The sequence below is a fragment of the Pinus tabuliformis genome, chromosome J (genome assembly GCF_031772625.1).
Source record: "Pinus tabuliformis cultivar Carrire ecotype Pingquan chromosome J, CPIR1, whole genome shotgun sequence".
NCBI classification, from domain to species: Eukaryota; Viridiplantae; Streptophyta; class Pinopsida; order Pinales; family Pinaceae; genus Pinus; species Pinus tabuliformis.
This window is the reverse complement of record NC_142295.1, coordinates 1,039,996,666-1,040,023,766: the sequence shown is the minus strand read 5'-3', so window position 1 is coordinate 1,040,023,766 and position 27,101 is coordinate 1,039,996,666. Positions and strand designations below refer to the sequence as shown.

General features: G+C 35.3%; 3 protein-coding genes across 4 annotated transcripts in view; 1 reads left to right on the top strand and 2 right to left on the bottom strand.

Annotated features, from left to right (window-relative positions):
• Nucleotides 1–1,148: 1,148 nt before the first annotated feature.
• Nucleotides 1,149–10,581, bottom strand: LOC149230457 (uncharacterized). The gene is made up of 3 exons (XM_089381324.1): nt 8,278–10,581; nt 1,453–1,471; nt 1,149–1,348 (listed from the first exon to the last, which is right to left on the bottom strand). The coding sequence occupies exons 1-3, from the start codon at nt 10,579–10,581 to the stop codon at nt 1,149–1,151; spliced, it is 2,523 nt and encodes an 840-aa protein (XP_089237450.1).
• Nucleotides 10,582–12,885: 2,304 nt separating this feature from the next.
• Nucleotides 12,886–13,472, bottom strand: LOC149230456 (replication protein A 70 kDa DNA-binding subunit C-like). Its single transcript, XM_089381323.1, has 2 exons — nt 13,380–13,472; nt 12,886–13,176 (listed from the first exon to the last, which is right to left on the bottom strand). The coding sequence occupies exons 1-2, from the start codon at nt 13,470–13,472 to the stop codon at nt 12,886–12,888; spliced, it is 384 nt and encodes a 127-aa protein (XP_089237449.1).
• A 10,397-nt stretch (nt 13,473–23,869) lies between these two features.
• The window catches only part of LOC149230455 (transcription elongation factor SPT6-like), a 66,353-nt gene continuing 63,121 nt past the window's right edge, over nt 23,870–27,101 (top strand). Inside the window, exon 1 of one of the 2 annotated variants that reach the window (XM_089378962.1) lies at nt 23,870–24,152. The gene's annotated coding sequence lies outside the window, so the exon portion shown is untranslated. Of the gene's footprint in view, nt 24,153–24,727; nt 25,509–27,101 lie in introns of those variants that run through there. The other variant, XM_089378963.1, reaches the window with a different exon arrangement.

Sequence of the window (27,101 nt, the reverse complement as noted above, 5' to 3'; positions counted from 1 at the left end):
GATCCTTTTCGTCTCCATGTCATCTTATTTGATCTACAGTCGCACAAGAAATAAACATGCAGAGATTATTTTTCTGCTTTGAGACTAAATTATCTGCTGATATGTATAGATAGACTAAATTCTCTCGGTAATATTCTGACATGATATTGATCTTGTACTTGCTGCTAGTACCATTACAGGATTTTAATTTATGTTGGTCTGTACAGCAAAAAAAATCTACATGAAGAAATATCAAAGTCGTTAGCAATGTAGGCTGAGAAAACACTGGCGATAAGGTTTGTGCGATCTCTTAGTTTTGCGAGATAGTCGGTCGAAAGGCTGAAACTGATTAATTAACCTGGACGATGGAGATGACGATGTACCAGGGAGGTGCGCGCTTTATTTAGAAATTAAAACCTGTCTGAGTTATAAAAAATTAATGCAAATTCATTTTAATTATATTAGATGCAGATTTATCTTTCTGATTTCAGTCAAACTAAGAAGCTCCATTTTATAGTTGTTAGTAGACTAATGAAAAAATTAGATCTATACTCATATTAAAATTTAAAATAGATCCATACTAGTTATTATTCAGCCATGTACCATTTATAACAAAAATGTGAAGAAAAAAGCGAATGTGAAAAAAGAGGCTTATTACTGATATACCTCCAGTAACTCGCGGAGTTGTTCTCTGAAAATCGCCATGAGATCTCGAGTTTTTGATACCTCGCCATCGATGTCGCAGTCTTCTGCGAAAATGGAAGAACACTCTTCTGATTCATGTTGTCCAACGGTCCCTTGCCCATAGATTATGTCGAATAGATTATGTCGATGGCGTGGTCGCTACCGCTGGTGCTGCAACGCGTGGCCATATTTTGCAACTTTATGCATAAGCTTGGAAAAATTTAACTAGGCAGTAGGTAGGATTACCAGCAGCAATATCGCATTCATGGCTATTTGACCACTTTTCAAGAAAATAAATTTTGAATGCTACTTCATTTCGCCGAAAAAATATTCACGGTTTATAGAAAAAAGTTCAAATATACTAGGCTAGGCATATTTGATTCGTTTTAAATCCATCAGACAAAATACAGATTTACATACAAAAAATTATATAATGTGAAACTGCTATTCCAAATGTTTTATATTTTATCAATGAAAAATTACAGTCAGTTTTCCCTTTGAAATCCTCCCTTACAGATTTTTGGTGGCCTGAAACCGAGAGCTGTTGCAGAGAGTTGTTGTTGCATAGCTGTTGTAGAGAGTTGTTGTTGCAAAGAACGATTGATCGACTTTTGCATTATCGACGGCGAATCAAGCCCCTCAGCTCGGATATTAACCACAGAGACCCAGATCAAGCGAACAACAACTGTCAAGCATGAACCATTGGGTTCTCATGCAAGCTGCAAATTTGACACGGAAGGTGACACGGAAAGTGCAATGACATGTCTTAACATGCTCAAATAGCCTAACCTGCAAACCTTAGCATACCCTGCAAACAATTGTGCCGATAATACAAATTAATGTTAACATTAACATGACACCGTTGACGGTCAGTGATAATGAACAGGCCGTAGAAAGCAATTTAAGCTATGCTCCAGCCTCTTCCGCCTCGGGAAGAGGCCAAATAAGATGGCAAAGCTTCAGCTCCAAATAAGACTTTGGTTGACTTTGGTTATCTTCGCACATCCCCGCACAGTACGTTTGGAAACTTTATAATAATCACCGAATAACAGCGGACTAAAACTGAAAACTAATGCTAAAGCAAGGCTGTTCGATTACTATAGTCCCTGCCCATTGCCAGATGGCAGGGACTAATAAGATAATGATCTTCGAAAATTTATATAATGAGTTTAAAGCTCGAACTAAAACATAGGATATGATCTTCAAAAATGTAATGAGTTTAAAGCTAAAAACACAGCTGGCCCCAAAGTAAAATATAGGATATAATCTTCGGAAATTTATGTAATGACATTAAATCTCGAACTAAAGCATAAGATATGATATTCTAAAATTTAATGAGTTTAAAGCTGGAACTTAGGTTAATACGTCCAAGGATGGTCTCTCGAGTAATGCTAGTCATATGCATTACGTTTCCCTCGAGTCCTCCCTCATTAGGGACGAAGACTCTATTCCACTTCTTTAATACTTGTTTTTTTAGCTGTTCGTTGGTACTATTAGTACTATGTTTTTTATTGGAATGTTTTATGGATGTTTTTCTCATGTTCACTATGTACTCCCTGTGCCTATGTAGAAGATTTGCCCTTTTGTTTGTATTTCCTACATTTTAGATTCTGCGATTTTTTTTTTTTCAAAATATATGAAAACATGGAAGCATATTATACTGAAAAATGAACCGGTACATAATCTAAACCAGCATTGTTGTTTTTTTTTTTTTAAATATTTAAAAAATAATTATCTAAATATGTAATCTTCCACTCATTATATGGTTGACATGTGTGTTTATTCGCCTGAAAAACATAATGAGGCACATTTCACTTTTTTGTTTTCCAATTGTATTTACAAAAAAATGATTTATTTCAAGTCACCCATAAAGGAAATAGATAATAACGCATAAATAAAAATGGAGGCATGGTTCACAACAATGGAAGGATTTTTTAATCATCTATCAAGGATTTAGAGTTTCATTTTGTTCTTCTACTTTACAGGTAAGAAATATTTGAGCGATCAAGTGTATTTGATCTTGCATGACGCGCTGGGGTTTAACGATTTAGTGATCCATCTAGTGAGCGGACTTGATTTTGCACAGCGAGGAAACGAGCCAGGTTTTAGCGAGTCAACGTGTTGGATTTTCCACAATGAATCAAGGCTCAACTAGGCTTAGTGAGCCAACGTGTTAGATTCATATTTAAGATCGATCTATCTTGGTAATTTTCAATGAATTCACCCAATTATCCTTAACCAAATTCAGGTATATACTAATATAAATACGATCTCGAAATAATATGTATGATTCGAAAGATACTCACTCTAGAGCATCATGGATGTAGCTTTGATGGTTGACTTTGCGTGTGAATAGTGCCCATCTTTCAAAGTTTATGGCAAAATTTATGGTGAGATAGCTTTATATCTTGGAGATGGTTGTCCCTGTTGTGATAGGAGTACATAATACAATTATTACAGAATAAAATCTAAACCAACCACATAGTAGATAAATAAATTTAAATATTAATAAAAAATAATGAAATTCAATTCATGATGTTAAACTATGGAAAAGCTGGCAATTTTTTTTTGTAAATAAAGTAATACACAGGGAAATAAAATTTACCATGCCTACTAAACTATAATAAAATTAAAGTAATTTACAGTGTTCCACGGGGATGCGCTCTGCCGCTCCCCCAGAGGAAACCCGTGGAAACTTTTCCCCCACGTCTCCTTTTTGGGGAAACTCTGGGAGAGGTTTTGCTGGCAACTAAACATGACTCTTTTGCAGGGGGACAAGAGACGCAAGGGGACGTCTAATAATTTTATAAAACATTAAAAAAATAAAATAAAATGAAACTATATTAATTTCTTTCTAAAACATAAATAAAATAAATTATATTACAATTTAAAATTAACCAAATTTTATTTTTTTTTTATTAAAACTTAAAACTTAAAACTCAAAACTCAATATTTATTAATATTATTTAGTACTTTTTGAGAAATTTACTAATTTTACTATTTAGGGATTTGATGTTCATTACATAATTTCAATTGTCAAATGATGAATTTATTAATTTAATTTAAATGTACCTTGCATCATGCCAAATGATGAATTTAGAAGGAACATTACATCATGTCAAATAATGGATTCAATTTAGTAATTTACTTTTAGATTTACAATGCAAAAATGTCAAATGATAATTCATAATTAATAATAGTCTAATATGTAATGATGATCCTATTTAGTTTTTAAATATAGATTTCATAATTATTAATATTTTCTATTTAGCTATTCACATATTTTCCATTTTTTCGAAATTAAATTTTTAATAAATATACATTTTTAATTTTTAATTTTTAATAAATATAAATTTTAATTTTTATCACTCTAACGTCCTCATTTCCTTGTAATTTAAAGATAAACTTTGTACTTTACTAATGAATTATTATTATTATTATTATTAATTTTTTTTTTTATTATTCACATATTCCTTGTAATTGAAAGATAAGCTTTGTACTCTATTAATGAAATTTTTTTTTTTTGCCACGTAGGAAAATATGGGTAGATCAACCACGAGGGGAATTTTGTACTTTACTATTGATATTTTTTTTTATAGGAAAATCTGGGTAGATCAACCCCGAAGGGAATCAATTGAAATCTGGGCGGATCAACCTCGAAGGGAATCAATTCTGGAAATATGGGCAGACCAACCTCGAAGGGAATCAATTCCGGAAATATGGGCAGAACAACCCTTAAGGGAATCAATTCCGATCAATTAAGGAAATATAGGCAGACCAACCCCGAAGGGAATCAATTTCGGAAATATGGGCAGATCAAACCTCAAGGGAATCAATTCCGGTCAATTCCGGAAATATAGGCAGACCAACCTCGAAGGGAATCAATTCCGGAAATATGGGTAGATCAACCCTGAAGGGAATCAATTCCGGTCAATTCCAGAAATCACTTGCCTAACCCCAAGGGCGTTGAGGAGAACCCCGAAGGGAATCAATTCCAATTTTTGTCAATTCCAAAAAACACTTGCCTAACCCCAAGGGCGGTAGATCAACCCTGAAGGGAATCAATTCTGGTCAATTTCAGAAAAATGGGCAGATCAACCCTGAAGGGAATGAATTCCGGTCAATTCCAGAAAACACTTGCCTAACCCCAAGGGCGTCGAGGAGAACCTTGAAGGGAATCAATTCCAATTCCGGTCAATTCCAAAAAACACTTGCCTAGCCCAAATGGCATTGAGGAGAACTTCCAAGGGATTTAATTCCAATTCCAGGGGAATCAATTCCAATTCCAATTTCGGAAATATGGGCAGATCAACCTTGAAGGGAATCAATTCCGGTTAATTCCAGAAAACACTTGCCTAACCCCAAGGGCGTCAAGGAGAACCCCGAAGGCAATCAATTCCAATTCCGGTCAATTCTAGAAAACACTTGCCTAACCCCAAGGGCGTCGAGGAGAACCCCGAAGGGAATCAATTCCAATTCCGACCAACCAAACTATCAAGACCTAATCCCAAGGGAGGAGAATTGACCAAATGACCTCCCGATCGGAAAAACACTTACCTAACCCAAAGGCGTCGAGGATAATTAATCAAATAACTTCCCAATTGACGAAACACTTAATAATAGAGACTAGACCAATTGAGTTAACCCTTGGAACTCACTATACAATTAACATCATAAATAAAATATTTTTACAAATATAAATTAAACATTAAATTACAAATAATTAACATTAATTTATTTTGCAATTAAATCAGCAATATTGTAAAAGTTACGTAATATAATATAATATTGACTAGATTCAAACTATTTAAAATTAAATTAAAATCAGTAATAAATTATGTAAAATTTCGCAATTTATGTCACTCACCACCAAGTTGATAATTGCCACGTTGTATACCATTAGCCGTGTCCTGGAATGTAAATTCCCAGTTATGTAATATAATGTTGACTAGATTCAAATTCGAGTTTAGGCTTCTGTGATCCATATTAAGTTAGAGAAAGATTTCGGCGAAAATCACATGGAATCTCATTTGTCGACGCGTTTCGAACCAACTAGTGTGGTTCATCGTCAGGACAAGATGAAGAAACAGATCTAGCTCCTCATGTTAAATAGTGTGAGCAGAGCCTCCAACAGCTAGCAAATCTAACGGCTAGTTTGACTTAAGGACAATGGTCAAAATTAATATAACAATTTAATTCGTAAAAATAAATAAACTAAGGTAAATGGTACGAGACCTAAAAATTAAAAACTATAAGTCAATTAATAATTAGTTAAACTATAAATAAAATATAATTTACAAGTATTAGGAATAAAAGTTAATAATTAAAAATTCTAATTTAATTCATAATTAAAAGGAAATTAGTTAATTAAATGACCTAATGGATGAATAAAAATTATATGAGACCTAATAAAAAAAAAAAAAAAAAAATTATAAGTTAATTAAAATAGAATAAAGTAATTAATAATAAGTAAATTAAAGGATATATAAATAATTTTATATAAAAGTATTATTAAAAATATGTAATTAAGGTAAAAGGTATGAGACCTAATAAATCAAAACTATAAGCTAAATAATAAAAATGACCTTGAAAGGCCTAAAAATGTAAATAATTTTATTTAAAAGTAAATAAAAAGGTACTAAAGAAAATCAAAGTTAATAATTAAAAATATAATGATTAGAAGGAAAATTAGTTAATCAAATGACCTAAAAAATTTTATAATCGGTATGAGACCTCATAAAAAATTTTATAGGTTAATTAATAATTTAACAAGGAAATTGGTAATCTAAAAGTATTATTGTAAGTTAATTAAAAATTATAAGTTAATTAATAATTTAAAAGGAAAATTAGTAAAATTAAATGTTGTTGTAATAAAGGGTGGAGTAATATATAAATTAATAAAGTATTAATACTAGCAATTGTACCAAAAGGTACAAAGAGAGGCCGATAGATTTATGAAGTTGGAATTGTTGAATTTTTATAAAAGGTCGGGCCACCTTCTCCGCTGCTATTGATATTGTACAGTTTATTAAATATGAAATAGAGTAAAAGATATAGGAGACAGAATAGACTGGGAATGTAAGATCTTTATACTGGAAGTGAAAAAGAGAACAAAGCAGCATGTCAAAGCAGAAATACTTAAAGAAAACCACAAGACTTTCTATTCATTCACATGTATTTAAAAACGTTGACATGACTGAAACAAAAAAGAAGAGAATTAGAAAATTTCATGTAAATGTATTTTATTTTAAAAACAAACAACTAACCACTCTATAAATGTCATTGCAGAAGCCCATGTAAGGTATACATATTCCTATATATCTTTTTTGAAAACAAAAACAAAGATAAATTAACGTGAGTAGCATAACATCTAGCATTCCATGAACAATAGAAACCACACTCAAAAGGCCAAATCTATGTAAACTGAGTTTTTATTAAAATTGTAGGTACAAAAAAACTTATGACACTCCATAACTATGCATCATGTTTGGTGGAACATAGTAGACTTATTACACTTGAATATTTCTAAATATTTTACTTGGTATTGTGTGTTTATCACAAGCAATTATACAGGAGATAGTTACATGCTTTGCAATGTATTTTTTGAAATTTTACATATGGTCTACACATAGAGACATGTTTGGTAGCTAATAACTAAACATATATACAATGAAAGTATTATTTGGCTTCTAAACATATGTACAATAAGAGCATTTTATTACATATAGATGTAATTGACAATGAGCAGGTAATCATATATGCATGATGGGGCATGGCATCGGCAACAGAGTTGTTCCTGCAAATGACGCTGCATTTTTCTGTGTGTCACTTTCATGGATGTTTGGCAATACTCATACAACAATCATAAATAGCCTGTATCCATACCTGTTTCCATCCAAAAATAAAATATTGTAAGTGACAATGGATGTGTTTGACGAAAGCATGTTTTTTAAAGCGCTTAAGTAAAATAAATAATTTTTTAAAGAAATTTCTAAATTGCAGTGAATGCTAGACCTTGTTGTTCATGGCGGGAAATATTTTGTTTGAATATTTGAAATAAAATAAATGATTTCAAACTAATATAAAATCATATGAGGTTAAATGTAATAGAAAGAAAATGTATGTGAAATTTGGTTATTGCAGCAAGTGGTGTTTACCATGTGGGTAATTCTGGAAAACAGGTTGTACGGTTGGCTAGTTTATATTCTCTTGCATAGATTTTGATGCAAGCAATGATTCCTCTTGTTGTCTACGCTTAAGATATGGATTCTTGTGCATTTCTGCAATGCGTGAGAATGGGAATGCTGGATTGATTTGAATGTCTGCCAATGAACGCACTCTTGAAATTGAAGTGAACGTTAGCCTTTGTCGTTCTTTGGTGCCGATGTCTATTGTTGCTTTGTCTAATGTCATTCCTTGTGACTTGTGTATCGTTAAAGCCCATGCCATTTGAAGTGGTATCTGACGGCGTGCACCCCTTGTGATGGGAGAAATGGGTACATATGTTGGGTGTGAAATGTCCCATGGTGTTCCTTTGTATTGTATAAAGTCGACAACCACGAAGGATGGTAATTCTGGGGGCTTTGAACCAATAGAATAAAATATTGAGATGACCTTCCCAAGTGTGCCATTGACGAGGCCTGCATGTACCCATAAGTTGCTGGTGAGCATAACTTTTTGTTCATTGCATAAGAGCACTTTTGCAGGCAAATGCTCATCTTCCGTTGTAGTAGGATTTCTCTGCCTTTGTTGTTCTGCAGAGCAAAGTGCTACTGGGATGTTCAATTTTTTAAGCATTTTCTTATTATGCAAAACAACTGAGTTGTTTATTGCATATAGGTGCATGGATTCTTCAAATGTGCGTTGCTCTTCATGTGTAAGAGACGAACTTGTTCTTGACATTAGGTGTTGCCAATCTTCAAGTGTAGATATTCCATTTCTGAGATTTGTGAGTATTTGCCGGAAAGCAACCTGGGATGGGCTAGCTCCTTGTTGACGAAAAATGGTTGAAAGTGTTATGAATATGTCGAAGCTGCGCCAAAGTGCAGTGCCACGCGATGTCCCAGTGTATAAAGGAATGTCTTTTACAGGTGGTAGCTGGCCTAAATCTCCGACAAGGATAATTGAGTGATTACCAAATGGTGCATTTCGATGAAGAGGGAATGCCTCTCTTAGACGATCATGAATGCGAGTAAGCATTTTTGGACCAATGAAGCTCATTTCATCAATGAGAATGTCCTCTACATGATGGAGTTGCTCTTGCAATTGTAGGAGTGGTTGGCCTTCAAGAGGATGCATTGTTTGGATAGGGATACGAAGGGTGGAGTGAATTGTGAGGGCATTTATGTTGAAAGCTGCAACGCCTGTTGGTGCAAGTAACAACAAAGGGTTTTTGTTTGCTGGTGAGTTTTCCACAAATGCATGGTGCAGACATTTAATCAAATGGGATTTTCCTGTCCCAGCTATTCCTTGTATGATGATTTTGCGTGGGGGTTTTGGCGAAGGGGTTTTAAAGTGTGAAAAAATAGTGGTGAAGGCTATGTTTTGGGTAGGAGATAATGTGTGATCTTGGGGAAGGTTGCAAAAAGAATGATGTTCGTTTTGAATCCTTGAGCGGTTGAATTCAACGAAATTTATGGCAGTTTCTTGCAAGTGGGGAGGGATAGTATTATGTGACCAATTGTGGTTGGCATCAAAGTCGCGGTAGCCAATCATGTCAAGGTCATCAATTGCAATATTGTAACCTGGGTGCAGCTGAGAGAGGATTTGCCATTCGTTCATCTGCATGGAATCAGGAGGGATGTCGGGGGTAGTTTGATCTTCAGTATGTGGGGTTTGTGGGTTTTCAATTTCTCGATGGACATGCCATGGTGTATATGTACCCTTTTTTTGTTCCCAGTGTGCAACAATTTCTGCATCAGTTGAACCAATATCATTGGGGAGTGTTCGAAAGGGGAAATACAATAGTAATTCACTCCAGCAAAAAGTGGCATAAGAAGGATCATCAGAGGAAGGAATGACATTGTAACGGGGCAATACATGTACAATCATTGGTGGGAATATGTGTTTCCATTGGTTTTTTTTCCGCTGGGAAGAATATGACCATGAGCATGAAGCTTCAAGGAGGGGCAGTGATTCCAATGAGACAGGCCTGTTCATGTATGCAAGGATAAAGTTTGGTGTCAAACCAGGGTTCTCAGTATCTTGTGAAACACGTTTGAAAACAGACTTGTTGACATTCAAAGACCGAAATGTACGGCTGCTGAGAGAAAGAGGTAACTTTTGTAACATATGGCATATTTCTTGTGCTCCAATGTCTCTATCTGCAATGGTTTCTGTAAGGAGTTTTCGGATAACAACAACCGTAGGTGCTTCTGGAATGGCACTTTGTGATAGCCGTGATAGCATTTGACGGTAGCTCTCAGATCTTGTTTCTGATTTTGCTGCATATTTTGAAATATATTTTAACACAGCATGGCGAGAAAGGACTGGTTGGCAATCAACATTTGCTCTCCAAATAGAGAGGAGATCGGCATTGTGAATATTCAATCTTTCATCATTGCGTGCAGGGACATAGGTTTTATGACCTTTATCATCAATGAAAAGTGAAGATGTGGACTTCAACTCCCATGGTACTCCATACCGGCAGCTAAGTACATTGTCTTTCTTGCGAAGACAAGAAGACTCATGACACTTTGTATGACGTTGAATGCAGTTGACAAGCTCTGTATAGTCTTCAAATTGATTGGATGTGAATATTGATGCTGTGTCAAGAAGACATGGGTTATGAATTGTTGATTGCTGAAGCGGAATATTTCGGTGCTCTGCTTGACGTGGATTCCAGGCAGTTACGTAGTGGTCGAAATATTTCTGTGCATTAGCAATTTCTAATGCATTGTTCCAGTCAATTGTGTCCATGTTTGGTGCATTTTGCAGCCAAAGGAAGCCATGAATGTGTGCGGATCCTCTATGTTGCCATTCGTATCTGAATATAATATGAAGGTAAAATCTCGTTAAAACATATATATGAAATGTAGAAGAAAATGGATATTAAAAAATACCTGCACCAATAGTCTACTGCATGGAGGCCTTTTTGCAGGATTTCTTCGAGAAAAATTGTAAATCTGCAATGCATATATTGGGCTGTTAGATGTGGGTTCTTAATTATGTTTTGGATTTTCCATTGGAAGTGGTTGACTGAATTGGAAGGAACATTGGCAGGCATGATCATGTGCAAGTCATGCCATTTAGTATCAGCTGCACTGAGAGTGAAAAAGAATGTAGGACTTCCTATTTGCGTTATCATGTCAGTCAGCTCAGATCGTCGTCTGTTCCAGAAAGATCGTGTTCCTCGTATGGCTGAACCGAACCGCATTATTTGCTCTGGCAATCTTGAATCTGGAGAGTCACGAAGACACTGTCGTAGGTCTGAAACCATTGTTGGCAAGTTGTTCTCAATGTACTTTTTCACAAAAACACTAGCAGTAGTTTGGCTACGATGGCGCATCAGAATGTTATAAAGATAGTAGTGGAATCTTGGGTGTTGGCCAAATCGGTTATCATGGTAGTGCAGCAAGTGTAAAGCATATTCATGCATCTCAACTTTTGTAACTCTTGGTTGCATGATCATGGCAATGCCTGTAGGGAAGAGTGTGGGGAATGCCATGGCAAAGAGGCCTATGGTGTTGTATTCATTCATCGCTGTTAAAGATATTGGAGGCCAATCGATAGAGCTTGTTGAATTTGAATGGGTCAAGTGCAAATAATTACGAATGTGCTCAAGCTCAGTACTTGAATTTGGGAGTATTGGAACGAAAGAAGAGGGTTGGATTTCTAATGGAGGTAACATGACATCAGTATCATAAGTAGAATCAATATTGGTTTGATGGGGTTCAAAAGAGGAGGTGGTTACATTATGGAGAAGAGAAGAAATATCGGTAGGGTGATCTGGTAGTGCAGAAATAGCAGATGAATTGAATTGAACATCACAGTAGTAAGGGTCATTTTTTGTTTTGTAATCAAGCGCTGCAAGGACACGTGATTTGCAAACAAAGAATTCATAAGCCTTTTCAGATGGATTTTGCCTTTTCACAATGAGGATGTCTAAGTCAGAAATCATTCGGGGTAAGTATTTGGCAATAGTGGTGATGTCTTGAGGGAAGCTAATTGTATGGCCACTATATTTGTATTGGCCACCACGAGCATGAGTGACTTGTAGAATGGGGTTTACACGTGCAATGAGCATTTCTTCAACTTGTGTTAACTGTTGAAGGACATAGGGTTGTTCACCAGGGTTCATGTTGTTTAGTTCAGAAAAACGATTGGTAGATTTAGATGATGCACAACGAAAACAAGAAAGTCTACCGTGTAAAAGCTTTGTTTTCATTCCTGGGTATGCTTCTTTGCATACTGTGCAAACATGCATGCTAGAAAGTTCATCAATCCTTTCTCGAAAGTGACAATGTTCTTCATTAAGGGGAGGGTTATATTGGATTTGATGAAGGTGAGATGGGTTGGTTTGTATAGTTGGGAGAGCATTTGAGGTGGGAAGGGATGTAGAGGAAGTAGTAGGGTTGTTGCAGTTTTTATAAAGTAGTCGCCGTCGTGCATTTATTGTATCCTTTTGTTGTGCATAAAGAAGACGTCGCCGCTCGTGTTTGTCCGCATTTTGATTGTTTTTTGGCATATCTAAACAAGTACAAAAAATTAGTGTTAGTTTTCATAAACAAGTATTGCATGTTTGGAGAATGTATTACAAGTTCTAGAATTTTTTTTTCTTATTTGAACATCAGTGAATGTAGGTAGATTAGTTAGAAGGAAAAACATGCAATTAGGAGTACTATAAAATCATATGTTATTATGGCATCTATTATTGAGAGGAGAGGAGCAAGATAACCAAGATTTTGCTTCCTTCTTCTTTTCTTTTTTTTCAAGTTTGAACAATAGCATGAATAGATTAGCAAGCAAGAGATCAATGTATAGACATGTAAACAACGAACGGGAAAATTATGTAGTAAGTCTTTACAAATGTTGATATCTATATTATGTAAAATGAAAAGTGGTAAACATACATATTTTGGAATAACTGGAAGAGAATATTTGCAGCAACAGTGTGCATCACAATAACATGGGTGTAATTTACAACAATATGAAACAATGAGTTGTGCAAAAATGTTTGTTTATGTAAAAACAGTGGTGTTTGAAGAGACCTAAAAAAACTTTTCAAAGGCGGCGAACAACAGGTCGTTTTGAAGTGGACATTGCTTGAATGTCATTGAGGGCTTCTTTGCATGCAGAGGCATATTGAATTTCTTCTGAATTTATCAGTATTGGTTGTAAGCGTTGAACACCATTGAAGTAATCTGATTTAATGGAAAGTGTTAGCAGGAAGTGGTGTCCTGAAATTCGGCCACAAATTTCCTGCAGATCAGCTGGTTCGATAGAAAGAAGGAACAGGTCTTTTGCCGTGATGCCCATGAGCTCGTTTCCTGCATCATTGAACGTTGTGACATTCTGCAGATGCCCGGTGTGGTCATGTAGCTCAATTTTAAGTTTGTAACGGTAGTCACATTCTGGGAAGTCGCCGTTACATTTTGTACAATGCCAAAGATTGTTAGAATGCTCCACAACCTTCTTCATGCATTGTTTTCCATTGAAATCTAATGGACATGCTAGAAAGTAGAAGTCGTCCATGTGAAGAGTAGTTATTGTTGCACGAACTGAAACCCATATTGCTTTAGCGGAGGTTTGCATGCCAGCAATTTCATGGAACGTCTTTCGTGGTAGGGCATGTTTCGAAGCAACACCATAGTTTCTACTCAAAGATGGAGAAGAAGAGCTATAACCTGTTTCACGGAACCATGCATGTAGTTGATGAGTTTCTTCAACTTGTGGATTTATGATGAGAGTGCTTGTTGATATCGTCCCTATTGTGGTGCCATTAAATGTAGATACACGACCTCCTTTGATTGCAAGGATTGGTGGGTTGTCGAAAGAGTATAATTCAGCAAGGTTTTGTCCTATAGAGTCACAATGGTCTCCCCATAATGTTACATCAATGCTAAAACCCGACTTGTCTTTTAATATGAGTGTTCTCCTTAATGTCTCACTTCCGTCTTTTCGTCGAATTGTTGATGCAGGTGAGGTGGAAGTAACAACACCAATGACATCCACATTCGTATTTGGACTTGCACTTTTTATTTCAGCAATAGTCTTGAAGTGAAAGCTCTGGTAAGGAAACGTTGGATCATCTATGGGACATGGATTGATAGTGGAAGCATCAAACAAGTAAATTTCCCATTTGTTCTTGAGGTGGTTGTAGTTTGGATTTGCTTCTTTAATTGTGCCATTTGAAACAATGTATAGCTGCCCAACTTGAATTAGACTGTAAAGAGATTCAGCCAATTCAGCAAATGCAGAAAGGTGGATCTCTTCCTTATCACGATTGATAAGGTCAAACCCAAAAACTTTTCCTGATCCTCGCACATTGTTGTAAGTCTTCAATGATGTTTTTGCAGATGCTCTACCTTGGATTGACCAGTATTTTCGAGCAGGATTGAGTGCCGTGAATGGAATTGTTGTAGTTGTTGCCGTAATTGGTGGAGTAACTACAGAGGGCAAGGTATCTTCTGTTGATGAAGAGCTAACTTGGGATGTACCTGCCTTTGCATGTAGTAGTGTTGATGAGTCCTTCGTCAATGCTGCTGAGCGCATCACAACTTCAAGCTCAACCACTCGGATGGACCTTATGTAAAAAAATGAGAAATGAATTAATGAAGATTTTTTTATTTTTTTTTGTGTAATGCAGGAAGCGTATAGAAGACAAAAAATAGAAAAGGGTAAATTCAAAAGTTGGGCCTTACGAGGAGTTTTGAAGCACCGTGCAAGCGGCCTTTTTAAGCAGAATTATTGAGCCAATTTGAATGTCTTCAGATGCAACTTGTTGGCTATATGTTGATGGTAGCAAAGTCTTGTGTTGATGTGTTCCATCAGATAGAGTAATGCAAAAGTGCGAGGATGTTGTTTTTAATGATGTAACAGAACCAATATCGATTATCTGGAGCAATGGCTGAATATCGGTGGAACCATTCAACAACAGAGGAATGGCATTTGTAGTCAATGTTGGCTCCATAGCATTAATAGAGGGATTCTATTTCTATGATAGTAGTACCTGTAATTCATCAAATCACCACAGCACAAAAGTCATGTAAAGAATAATGTGATGTGAATGAGGGAACTAATCTAGCAAGGCTAACTTTCGATGGTGAAACAATAATAAGGGCAGAAGGTTTGAGAGTAAATTGTCATTCACAACACTATTAAAGATGAGATGACCTTGTAGGTGTTGTCAGTTAAGGTTAGCTTAGGTAGAAGTACTAATGCATCAAAAGATCCATGTGATGTTAATTTGGACTCATCTGTTTTTCAATAGTAACACCTATTGCTTCCATCAATTCTGATAAGATTTGAAACAGAGTCGTTGCTGAATCAAATAAATAAATCGTTGGTTGTCCACATAGATCCCGTGTGAAATTTATGAGACTGATTCCTCGAAGATGAAGAATCCAAGTCAGTGGATCTCGACAGATTCACCACAGTGAGTGGAGGAAGTCCTAACAACCATCTGGATTGACGGTGAGGGACGAATGTAGTCACAATGACTGTTATATTTTATCAGATAAATTTTAAGGTGATATTCTTTAAGTCTCAAAAACGAAAGCACTCAGGTACTAAAAAAGAAAAAATACACTAAAAATGACAATCGGCAAAGAAAGTTAAATTACCTTGTCTGATAAACACCAATTACTGGAGATGAAACCCAGTCTCTCAATGAGTAACAGAGAAGGATGGCCAAATGTACGGTTACGGTTACTTTTGAGCTTCGCCCGAACCTCAGATTGAGGGGCCAAGTACTCTCGTGAAGACGAGCACCCTCCCAAAAAATGAAGACAAAGTAGGTCCGTCCGTTTGAGGTACCAGGACAGCCCGTCCCAGTCACCTTAGGTAAGTACCTAGAAGTATTGGCCACTAGAGATACCTCAAATCACAGACATTACCAGGGGGGAGTCGTAGACAGCATGCTGTGTGGGCAGGATACCTGAGTTCCCGACTCAGTTCCAAAATCCTCGAAGGGACCCCCGTTACACAGAATGCCCAAAGGAGCTGTAAAAGAAGGCGGGCTACCTTCAATTACAATCCAATGTTGTCTCGTATTTCGCTCCGTTGTGAGTGGAGTGGTCCTGGTAATATGAGTGCAGAAGGATTTTTCACTCTTTAACGACACTAGTTTGATTTGCAACCTTGGGTAGTTGACTCACTCTCTTATCCCAAGGTCCTAATATATCTAATGTTGGTTTGCTCTAAAAAAGAGTATCTGATTGATTTTAGTGTAAATTTTAGTGTACTTTCTTATTTGTCTTCGGAGGGGGTATTGACGTATGAATATGATGAGACTCTCGACTCAATAAACCGTGCAGAACAATGCTATAAAAAAAATTTCAATTTCTTATGCAAACAAGTCTTATTCTACACATGTATTATTTCACATATTCATGTATTCATCAGTGCATATAAAGTCATTCAACACTTTGCATAACCGAAAGTTCCTTTTCTCAATATTCCCTAACAACTATTGAACCAAAACAAAGCAGCCTACAACTATTTCGACAGAAGGAGATATACAGTTTATCAGCTTTTCTTTCAACAAAAAATTCTTTTATGAGAGAAAAACTAAAGCATTTTCTTAAAAAATAAATTTTAAGACATCAAATTTGTTAGCATAATAATGTTGCATATCCTAATTTAGCCCTTGGGACAAGTTCCCCCCCATTTTGGTCCACAAAGTCACTTGAAAAACATGGAAATGGGTCACTAACGCACAACTGAAAGTTCATTTTATCAATATTCCCTAACAACTATTGAACCAAAACAAAGCAACCTACAACTATTTCGACAAAAGGAGATATACAGTTTATCAGCTTTTCTTTCAACAAGAATTTATTTTATGAGAGAAAAACTAAAGCATTTACAAACCGTAAGGTTATCTGAAAAAGGTACCTGTTACACACATGTTCATCTATTTGACATATATTGACAGGAAGTGTAGAAAGGATCACCTTTGGTTCTTTCTAGATTCGTTTGGGGATTTCTGTGCGGTAAGAAGAACTCCTCCTGACCGGCTCCAAGATGATTCCTGCACAAAAGAACGATTGTGACGTTAACTAAAGAAGCTCGAAATCCAAACATGATACTGAGGAATATTAAACTTTATCATGTCTTAGTCCAAGACCATTAGTATTGAGAATCCCAGAGAGGGAGGTATTGGGTATTCTAGCAATAGCAACACGTTTTTATACACTGAATCCTTGCCTCAAAAGCATCATAAAATGTCATGAACCTAAACTTGAAGTCTGATTTTTTTTCAAAACTAAAAGAAACTCACAGCAAGAAAACTGAAACTTTGAAACTTAAATATATATAATCGGAACTTACAAACCATATTATTCAGAGGTAGGATTAAATATGAGTGAAAAAGGGTCTCTTCATAGTGAATATATAGTGAATACGTACACATATCACAAGTGTTTGTACTAATCTCATTGATTCTGATGATGAATTAGAAAAACGGTAAAAGATACAAGTTGGATGGATCCCATTCATTACATAAATATTTATTGAAAAAATAAAATAAAAAATAGATGTCGTTGATCAAGAATGACATGCACTATCATATTGATGGGGACATAATTTAAGTTTATAAAAATGTCAAGTTCAAACGCGATACACATTTTGATCATCAACCTTTATTAATCACAATTGTGTGATTCAGCAATGTGTATTAGCTGAAATCTTAATGCATATGCAACGCTGCATCTCAGGTTGATTTAGCAATACGTTGATGTTAATTACAATTATTTCTTCACAAAATGCCGTTGCGGATTTCAGAAATGTTCAGCACGTTAGGTTGAGTAGCTGTTTAAGGTTCATATACCAATCATTCTAATTTCTATATCAGTACTACTACTAATCACGGGAAAAGAGCGCTGAGCTCCTTACTAATTAGAAAGAAAAGAGAGCATAAGGAAGGAGAACTCCAAATTTATGTAAACCTTACCACTTAAAATACGGAGCAGATCGACATGGTCAGAGGGACATGAACGCAGGAATTTAATTTTGGTGAAGGGTTAATACGTTTGCATTATCTATATTTATATTTATTTTACAAAAACATATTAATTTTTTTAAATCAAACACATTGATTAACGATTTCAGCCACATAACTTTCGAGAGTCACGTAATTTAAGCCAGTTACGAATCAATATGATCTTACTATCGCCATTACTCGTCTTTATCTCTTTTTCTATGTTGACTATATAGTCAAGTTAGGCAAATAATTATGTAGTTTAAATATTCTTAAATTTTTATTTAAAATTAAAGGAAAAGAATGCAATAACGTGTTTAAACTTTACACATATTTAGCTTAGTTGTACGCTGAAAATGGTATTGGGATAATTAATCCTGTACACACATGTATATTACTATTACTATTTCTATTCCTATTCCAATTCCAATTTGATTAAAATTTCTACAACAAGGACACAAACAGAACAGTTATTTGATTAAAATTTCTACAACAATGACACACACAGAACAGTTTTTTGGACGGTTTCAATAATGGTTACCATTAAAAAAAATATCGAAAATAAACTGAGTTTTAATTTTTAAGACATTAACTGTACCGGAGACAACTATAAATCGATAGTTAAAGTGAATTATACTAACTATAATTGAAAATGAAAGAATGTATATGCTTGTGTGCATTTTAACTATGTATTTATCAAGCATCATCAAATCTGACACACAGAACAGTTTTTTGGACGGTTTAAATATAAATACAAGTATCATATTTATTTGTGGGAGTTTTTATCTTCAACTTTTAGCCACAAGATTTAAACCGAATAAAATTTAAATATAAAACATAAAAAAAAAAAAAAAAAACTAAATTTCATAAACCATTAACTTACACCTAGTATATTTAATTTACAAATTATAAAAGGTATATAAATTTTATGGTTTACCCCCACCCCAAAATAGTTCAACTATATATGACAAAAATTGTATCGTATAAGTTGACATAAACTCTTTCATAGTCTTTGCATCAGTTCTTATATAATCCGAAGGCTACCAAAAATTATTTTAATACGAACATACGAAATTATTTTATGGACCTATAAATCAAAATTCTTTAGATTTCACTCTACCAGATGAATATATGCGTCGAGCCATAAAAAGAATCCTCCATTGTAGTTCAAAATTCGTTCTTTTCACTTTTCTAGACTAATAGATGCGGCCATTTAAAAAGTCCTGCAAATCATATTAAATCAAGTGAAACGCTTGTGCTCCTTAATAAATTTTAGTGTGTTGTCGATTACATGTTTCAAAAGTACAAGGTAAAGTAACTGTGAAAAGGAAGACTGCCGGGATTTTATTTACACTTGGCAGCTGTTTTCATTAGGATTGCCAATCTTCTAAGAAATCCAATATACCAAGCCTTAAAAAAAACAACAAAGTAAAATTAGTGCGAATTTTAGGGTTGCCAACTATCCAAGAAATCCAATATCCAGAGTCTTATGAAAGAAAGCAGAGCTTATAGTTATGTGCCACCAGGTGACAGATTATTCTATGGCCACCAACTGCAGTCTCCAATCATCTCTTTATTGGACATATTAAAGTCTGGCACATGATCATATCACTTTCTAAAACCGAAGATGACTCCCTGTGTACAAGAAGCTCTCCTTGCAAATTAAATTGGAAATCGAATCCATTATTCTGACCTGGAAAAACTTTTATATCTAAAATCAATGTATTGGATGCTAATTGGAGGGAGTAGTTTGTGTGTAAAACCCTGCAACGCAGATTTTTCACCATCTCATCTTCCTTTGTGTTGTATAAAACAAATTTATCATTAGAAAAATGAAATATATTTCTATTATAATAATCAAATCCATACAATATTCACATTATATTGACTCACAAGTTAAAGTGTCTGCATTTGGTCTACCGACGGTCCTATTAATCTTCAATATGAAGTCTCAGCAAGAATCATTATGCGTACTGAATAGGAGCGTTATAAACATATATAACCAGTACAGAGATTATTGTTCTCTTTCTTTCAACTCTGAGAAAGAACCAATATGTCCTCACTAAGACTATTACAAGACAACCTCAATCATGAAACTTAATAAAAACAAAAATAAAAACATAACCAGAATGGGTTTTGACTAAATTAATACAAGACGAAAGGATTTAACATGAAAGGATTTCTACAGATTATAAATTAAAAATATTGACGAAAGGATTTAACATGAAAAGATTTCCACAGATTATAAACTAAAAATATTGAATGCGACATGAACGTTACAGAATGCGCGAGTGTTTGTTATGTGGAAGTAGGGGAGCCAAGAGAACTTACGCCAATTAGTGGTGTTTGGGAGAAGGAAACGCGTAGACTGATGCACTTTGAATGGCTCCGAGGATTGCAGGGGACAGAGTATCTCCAATTTGATTAAAATTTCTACAACAAGGACACAAACAGAACAGTTATTTGATTAAAATTTCTACAACAATGACACACACAGAACAGTTTTTTGGACGGTTTCAATAATGGTTACCATTAAAATAAACTGAGTTTTAATTTTTAAGACATTAACTGTACCGGAGACAACTATAAATCGATAGTTAAAGTGAATTATACTAATAATTGAAAATGAAAGAATGTATATGTCTGTGTGTGCATTTTAACTATGTATTTATCAAGCATCATCAAATCTGACACACAGAACAGTTTTTTGGACGGTTTAAATATAAATACAAGTATCATATTTATTTGTGGGAGTTTTTATCTTCAACTTTTAGCCACAAGATTTAAACCGAATAAAATTTAAATATAAAACATAAAAAAAAAAAACTAAATTTCATAAACCATTAACTTACACCTAGTATATTTAATTTACAAATTATAAAAGGTATATAAATTTTATGGTTTACCCCCACCCCAAAATAGTTCAACTATATATGACAAAAATTGTATCGTATAAGTTGACATAAACTCTTTCATAGTCTTTGCATCAGTTCTTATATAATCCGAAGGCTACCAAAAATTATTTCAATACGAACATACGAAATTATTTTATGGACCTATAAATCAAATAGTTTTCACTCTACCAGATGAATATATGCGTCCAGCCATAAAAAGAATCCTCCATTGTAGTTCAAAATTCGTTCTTTTCACTTTTCTAGACTAATAGATGCGGCCATTTAAAAAGTCCTGCAAATCATATTAAATCAAGCGAAACGCTTGTGCTCCTTAATAAATTTTAGTGTGTTGTCGATTACATGTTTAAAAAGTACAAAGGTAAAGTAACTGTGAAAAGGAATATTCACATTATATTGACTCACAAGTTAAAGTGTCTGCATTTGGTCTACCGACGGTCCTATTAATCTTCAATATGAAGTCTCAGCAAGAATCATTATGCGTACTGAATAGGAGCGTTATAAACATATATAACCAGTACAAAGATTATTGTTTTCCGTCTTTCAACTCTGAGAAAGAACCAATATGTCCTCACTAAGACTATTACAAGACAACCTCAATAATGAAACTTAATTAAAACAAAAATAAAAACATAACCAGAATGGGTTTTGACTAAATTAATACAAGACGAAAACAAAAATAAAAACATAACCAGAATGGGTTTTGACTAAATTAATACAAGACGAAAACAAAAATAAAAACATAACCAGAATGGGTTTTGACTAAATTAATACAAGACGAAAGGATTTAACATGAAAGGATTTCTACAGATTATAAATTAAAAATATATACGAAAGGATTTAACATGAAAAGATTTCTACAGATTATAAACTAAAAATATTGAATGCGAAACGTTACAGAATGCGCGAGTGTTTGGTATGTGGAAGTAGGGGAGCCAAGAGAACTTACGCCAACTAGTGGTGTTTGGGAGAAGGAAACGCGTAGACTGATGCACTTTGAATGGCTCCGAGGATTGCAGGGGACAAAGTATTTCCTGTGTGAAGTTTTTCATGAGAATTTGTAAGGTGATGGTAGATGAAGCTCAGTGTTGGCCAAAAACAACAACATCAACTCTCAAGGAAAAAGCAGTGAAAATATCTTAAGAGACAAAAGAATTGGAAAAAGCAGTAATGCAACTCAAAGGGCCAGGTTCAATGCACAGCAGAACTGGAGGTGAAAAGAAAGCAACTCATATATTTGGAAAAAGCAGTGAACTTGAAATCAACGGTTGAAACTGTCAAACTTGATCAAACGGTTCAGGTTAAATGTGTTGACAATTGTTGATGCATAGGAAGGCCTATCGGCCTAAAAATGAATGTTAAATAATAAAATGTAATTAGAAAAGGATCAAAAGACCTTATAATAAAGGAAAAGTTAAAAGAATAGAGTAATGCATAAATTAATTTTATTTAAAAACAAAGGATGATAAGCAGTAAAGAATTAGAAAATTAGTGAAAAATAAAGATAAAAGACATCAAAAACCAAAGAGGACGAAAAAATGACTAGGAAGAGAGGGCTGGGACCCAGCACCTACTGACTTTCCAACCATCATCTCTATTGAGATTGCTTGGTCTCTTTTCGATCTCAAGCGCTTCCCTGAATTTTCGATGGTGGAAATGCGAAACCTTAGCAATAACACTGGCTTCTTCAATACAAACATGATGATTGGTTTTCTCAGCATGTTCAGCCAAAGCAGAAGACTTAGATCTCCTATGCTTTAGATCAGCTGCGTGCTCGCTAATCCTCTGATTAATGGAACGACCAGTTTCCCCAATATAGGGGGTCCCACAGGAACAAGGGATCATATAAACACCCTTCATATCTTTAGGGTCGATGGGATCTTTCGCTGATCTGAGGGACGAACGAATGGTGTTCAGGGGCCTGAAGGACACAGGGATACTATGTCTCCTGAGAATCCTACCAATTCTATCAGTGGTCCCTTGAACATAAGGAAGATGGACACCAGGAACACGATCTTTTGGTTCTCTTTTCGCCAGAAAATTCTTGGAAGCTTTGAGGAAAGCCCTATGACCCATGTATCTACTGTAACCATTCTCCACAAAGACATCCAGCAGATGGGATTTTTCCTTCTCAAAGCTCTTCTTGTCCGAGATCCTTAGGGCCCGAGTAGCAAGGGTACTAAGAACACCCATCTTCTGAGCCGGGAAGTGGTGGGAATTGGCATGAAGATACTGCTCCGTATGAGTTTTCTTTCGAAACACTTGATGGGCGAGGGAACCATCATCATTCCTAGAAATAAGAATATCAAGGAAAGGAAGGCATCCCTCAACTTCCTGCTCCTTAGGTCATTTGATTAACTAATTTTCCTTCTAATCATTATATTTTTAATTATTAACTTTGATTTTCTTTAGTACCTTTTTATTTACTTTTAAATAAAATTATTTACATTTTTAGGCCTTTCAAGGTCATTTTTATTATTTAGCTTATAGTTTTGATTTATTAGGTCTCGTACCTTTTACCTTAATTACATATTTTTAATAATACTTTTATATAAAATTATTTATATATCCTTTAATTTACTTATTGTTAATTACTTTATTCTATTTTAATTAACTTATAACTTTTATATATATATATATTTTTATTAGGTCTCATATAATTTGTATTCACCCATTAGGTCATTTAATTAACTAATTTCCTTTTAATTATGAATTAAATTAGAATTTTTAATTATTAACTTTTATTCCTAATACTTGTAAATTATATTTTATTTATAGTTTAACTAATTATTAATTGACTTATAGTTTTTAATTTTTAGGTCTCGTACCATTTATCTTAGTTTATTTATTTTTACGAATTAAATTGTTATATTAATTTTGACCATTGTCCTTAAGTCAAACTAGCCGTTAGATTTGCTAGCTGTTGGAGGCTCTGCTCACATCACACTATTTAACATGAGGAGCTAGATCTGTTTCTTCATCTTATCCTGATGATGAACCACACTAGTTGGTTCGAAACGCGTCGACAAATGAGATTCCATGTGATTTTCGCCGAAATCTTTCTCTAACTAAATTCAAATTATTTAAAATAAAATTAAAATTAATAAAAAATTATATAAGGTTTCACAATTTATATCACTCACCACCGAGTTGATAATTGCCCCGTTGTATCCCATTGGCCGTGTCCTGGAATGTAAATTCCCTTCGCTGTCTCCCTCAATTCGCCATACATTTTGTGTTCATTCATATATGTTATGGGGAGAATCCTGAGGAAAGGGCGGAGTAGTTTTACTATACATTTTTATTCATTCATATAGGTTCTGAGGAGAATCCTGAGGAAAGGGCGGAGTAGCGAGCGGGTTTTATCCCCAGGACTCCTTTCTCTCAAATTGATCGAGAACTCTATAGGGTTGGACGGGCTCGAAACTTTACTCCTGGTATGAAATTTATGTACTCTTATTTATTTATTTGATTTAATCTCAAGTCTCAGAGTAAACTGTGAAGGATCGGCTCCACTTGTTTCTGTTTGTACCCTAGTCTTTTTCTCAAATCTTAGGGTTTTCTTTTATCGGCTCCATCTGGTGCAGTTAGGGCCCTAGTCGCCGTGGAGTGTTTTCCTTTCGTCAAATCTTCGGTTCTGTTTTTTTTGTTCCTTTATCCAAGTCTCAGGGTTTTTTAATTTTTTATCCTTTAACTTAGAAATTTAATCTTCTTTCCATGCCCTTTTGTGATTTCTTGAGTTCCTTGTGCTAGAATTGTGTTCATGTGTTTTCCCTTTACAGCGAAGGGCTGTCTTTGGATTTCGGCAGCTTTGCTCCTCCCGTGATAAAGTTTTAGCTTGATATTTCTATAATTTGATTTTTAATAAAAATGAAGGTAAATATGAAAAAAATGGAACTTTGCAACTACATGGTCCTCCCGTTATAAAATTTTAACTTGATATTTCTAAAAGATTTACAAGATAATTTGATTTTTAATAAAAATGAAGGTAAATTGGGCAAAAATGAATTAAACTGCCGGAAATTTATGCTCACATTTAAAACTGAAACGTAGCAACAAAAGCCCTCGGAAAATGTGTAGTTGCCAAGTGTCAAATTACAAAAGACGTCGGACAAAATATAATTGCCAAGCGCTAAATGCGGGCACCGCCAAATGCCCAAGGTCGATTATGCAATATGGTAGGGAAAGAGAATGGGATTTAGCTTGAAAGCCAAAGGGAATTAACTTATTCCGGCCAGTGGGGGCTTTGGTAGGGGCGTGGAGGTAAGGACTATGGCTGGCTGATCCAAGAAATCACTTGATTGACGACTTGAGCTCAGCTCTGACCAAAGGATTTTGTGGGTTAATTAAATCTCCCAAAGCCGACGGGAAAACGACTTCTCGTAACTGTCAAAAGCATGGTTCACCGCATGCCCCCTGCCCACAGTGAGTTCAATAAGGGTTTATCGCTCATCGAAGTCATGCCCCTCACAATAGGGCTGGGGCTTTTGTGGGCTAAAGCTTCTCTCCCTGCCCGTAACCCAACTGATATAATTGTGTACCTTCCATGCAACGCCTAAGACTTTTCCTTAAAGTTCCATTCATTCTAAACCGCAAGGAATAAATTGCATCATCTGCAGCCCTCGGTTATCAAATATCATCTATTTGGACGAATCTCTCAAAAAGTAACGGGGTGCCGGTGTGGGAAATTGACCCGCGAAACGCAGGAGGGTTTCGAAAGAAGAGGAGATTGCAGGTTTGAAGCCTGCGAGATCTCAGGAAAGAAGTCGAAGGCGATCGATTCGAGCAATTAGGTACTTTTCTCTTCTTATTGATCTTTTTCCAGTCAGCAATGACACAAACGGTATCGAAAGCAATTCAGATTTAGATAATCTGCGAACAATTTATAGCATTGTGATAAAACCGTTTCTGCAGGTATTTTTTATGTTATCTGCTTCGCATTCGCATGGCTTTTTGATGACTAACTTCGCTGGATTTGCACTATTACCTATCCATTTGATTGGGTTGCTCTTTCATTATTGTTGGTTCTGGTTCCCTTTCTGGAAATCAGTTTTGCTAGCGGTGAATACCCTTTTGTTTTTTACTTGGAATGTTTTTTTCAATTCTTTTGGTTCTGCTCGCTTGAGAACTCCTTAATATGCAGGGAAGTTGATTTTACTCTGGTTATTTTCTTTTCCTGCCTGGCTGGTGTAGTCGGCAACTATAGAAGGGCTTCGGCAAGGATATCATCACTCGGTTAAGACGTCATTATTCGCTGGCAAGAAAAGGTCATGCCTCCCCGAACCAAAGCCACTTACAAGTCCATCATCCACTTTATGCTAAATTCCGGAAGTAAATCCAGGTGGCTGAGTGGAAGCAAGAGGTGCGGAACAAGTTTCAGACACAGCGGAGCCAGTTAAAGAGCCGTAATGCCGTCCAATATCCCTTCCATCTCCGGCGGCTAGACATCAGATCTTGTGGGAGTTCTATCCATTACATTGACCCGTGATGACGGATTTCTTATACCCACTCGTAGGCACTTACCCTACCAGATGATGCTCTGGTGCTTAAGCGGCCGTATGTGCGTTCCGATCCAATCTCTCGAGCTACGAGGCAATCGTATGCTTGTGACCCTAATTACTTGTCAGCGAAAAGGGCTTTTTACAGGGGTGGGTTTTTCGAACCCAGTTTGTCGTACGTTTGAGGTTTCTGCATTTTTTGTGAACATTGTGTATTTTGTATTGTTGTTTTAAACCTCTTTCTTTTTAAATTCTCGCTGGTTGTGGGTAGGGCTTAGTTGGGTCGAATCTGAAAACTTTTGAGAGATTTGGAACTTTTGCCATTTTCGGATTTTCTTTTAAACGTTTCGTGAGCAGTATAGTGTTAGGTGGCGTAGGGTTTGACTGAAATCTTCCTTTTTTCTTGCGTGTAGGTAATTTTTTTTGTTTGGGCTGAATATGTAATAAATGGGTTTATTGGAATTTGAGCTTTGTGATATATTGAGGTTTATATATTTTTGTCAGTGTTCCAACTTGATCATTTGGCTCATTTGTTAGGCTGGTTTCTGTGTCTTTTAAAAAGTAAATTGGTTGGATTCATGGAATTTGAAGCAGTATAATTTCCGTTTGCGTAGCGTTTGACTGAAAAAATTTCCCTTTTTTCGCAATTTGGGTGGGTAATACTTGTTTTTTTTGTTTGGGCTAAAAGTGAAATAAATGAGTTTATTGGAATTTGAGCTTTCCACTGCATTGGGATTTATATATTTTTTGACGGTGTCCCAAGTTGACCATTTGGCTCATTTATTAGGCTGGTTTCTGAGTTTTTTTAAGAGTAAATTGGTTGGATACATGTAAAATTTGAAGAAGTTTCATTTTATTGCAACTTAATTTCCTTCTCTCTGAAAGAGA